A 1,943-nucleotide genomic window follows, 5' to 3' on the forward strand; every position below is an offset into this window, starting at 1 on the left:
AAGAAAAATAAGAGAGATAGGTTCTGAAGCCTGAGAAGCCTACTTTGAAATGGAAGGTGCCACGGTTTGGAAGAACACCAAAACCACATCCAGTCAGTGAGAGAGCGAGCATCCCTTCTGTGATTTCTTTCCATCTCCACAGACCATCCTGGAGGCAGTGGCCACCTCTGTGTACAAAATGGAAGAAGCCCTGGAAGAAGCTTGGAAACTTCTGACATGATAACACACATCCAAGAACTTGTTGTGTGCAGGGTCTCACAGGGAATGAGGAGAAGAGACCTGTCAACCAATGTGCAAACCAGCTGCTGCTGCTGGACTCCCAGAGGCACTGACACGTGAGCCTGAAAGCAAAGACCCCATCCAGGAGCCCAGGGATGGCCCATCAGCTGTTGCAGCCTGAAGCCATTGCAGAGTTTGATGAACATCGGTGTGCTTCCTGCTGGATTGTGCGTTTCAGAGAATGTCTGACCAGTACAGGTCCTGTAACGTCTCACAAGAAGGAGAACAGAGAGAGTGACTGCATTTCCTTTATTCTGGTAAGGTTCACAGAGAGCCTGGTACATTATGTAGAGTGTGTCTAGGCTTCACTACAATGGTACAAGGTGAACAGGAATTGGTTTCAATAATGACTTAGTAGTGAAAAGATTACAGTATTTTTAAAGAAGAATAAGAATAAATTACACAGGTAAAATGGCACAAAACAAACAATAAAGGAGTGCTTGATTCAGTAAAGAGCTGCATTACAAGCCATGAATTCAAAAAGATATGCAGTTCACTGCTTTTGAAAGAAATTTGGTCATCACTTTCCTCACTGCATCCTTCACCTCCCTGTTCCTCATGCTGTAGATGAGCGGGTTCACTACTGGAGGCACCACTGAGTACAGAAGTGACACCATCAGGTCCATGGACGGGGAGGAGATGGAGCGGGGCTTCATGTAGGCAAAAATGGCAGTGCTGACAAATAGGGTGATGACAGCCAGGTGAGGGAGGCATGTGGAGAAGGCTTTGTGCCGTCCTTGCTCAGAGGGCATCCTCAGCACGGCCATGAAGATCTGTACATAGGATACAACAATGAAAACAAAGCACGCAAAGGCTAAATTGGCACTAAAAATGAGAAGCACAACTTCCCTGAGGTAGCAGTTTGAGCAGGAGAGCTTGAGAATCTGTGGGATTTCACAGAAAAACTGATTCACAACATTGCTTCGGCAGAGAGGCAGTGAAAACGTGCTGGCAGTGTGCAGCAGGGAATTGATAACTCCAGTGCCCCAGGCAGCTGCTGCCATGGTGGCACAAGCTCTGCTGTCCATCAAGGTCCTGTAGTGTAGGGGCTTGCAGATGGCAACATAGCGGTCATAGGACATGATGGTGAGAAGGGAACACTCTGCTGAGATAAAGAAGACAAAGAAAAAGATCTGTGCAGCACATCCTGTGTAGGAGATGGCCCTGGTGTCCCAGAGGGTGTAGGCCATGGCCTTGGGGAGAGTGGTGGAGATGCAGCCCAGGTCGAGGAGGGCCAGGTTGAGGAGGAAGAAGTACATGGGAGTGTGCAGGCGCTGGTCGCAGGCTACAGCTGTGCTGATGAGGCCGTTGCCCAGGAGGGCAGGCAAGTAGATACCCAGCAAGAAACAGAACTGCAGGAGCTGCAGCTGCCGTGTGTCTCCCAACACCAGGAGGAGGAATTCACTGATGGAGCTGCTGTTGGACATCTTCTATTCCTGGGCTTGGAGTCCTGCTCAGAATGGAGATGTTAATGACAAGTCCAGACCATTCTCAGACACACTCCGCCTGCTATACTATAACATTTCTTTCCCTTTGGAAATGATCATTTAACTCCAGATCTTGAATTTATTTTCATGAATATGAAGCATCTCTTAAAGAGTAGAATATTAGGAAAGTCTTACTTTCTTCTCATTTCCTAATCATATCCCATACTTTTGGATATT

General features: G+C 47.6%; 1 protein-coding gene across 1 annotated transcript; it reads right to left on the bottom strand.

Moving 5' to 3' along the window:
- Window positions 1-755: 755 nt before the first annotated feature.
- On the bottom strand, window positions 756-1,712 carry LOC146752516 (olfactory receptor 14J1-like). The gene has a single exon (XM_085531749.1). The coding sequence runs from the start codon at window positions 1,704-1,706 to the stop codon at window positions 756-758; it is 951 nt and encodes a 316-aa protein (XP_085387875.1). The 5' UTR covers window positions 1,707-1,712.
- Between the last annotated feature and the right edge of the window lie 231 nt (window positions 1,713-1,943).

Source organism: Coturnix japonica, unplaced genomic scaffold, assembly GCF_054131305.1.
Source record: "Coturnix japonica strain WE unplaced genomic scaffold, WE-NBRP24 Scf044, whole genome shotgun sequence".
NCBI lineage: Eukaryota > Metazoa > Chordata > Aves > Galliformes > Phasianidae > Coturnix > Coturnix japonica.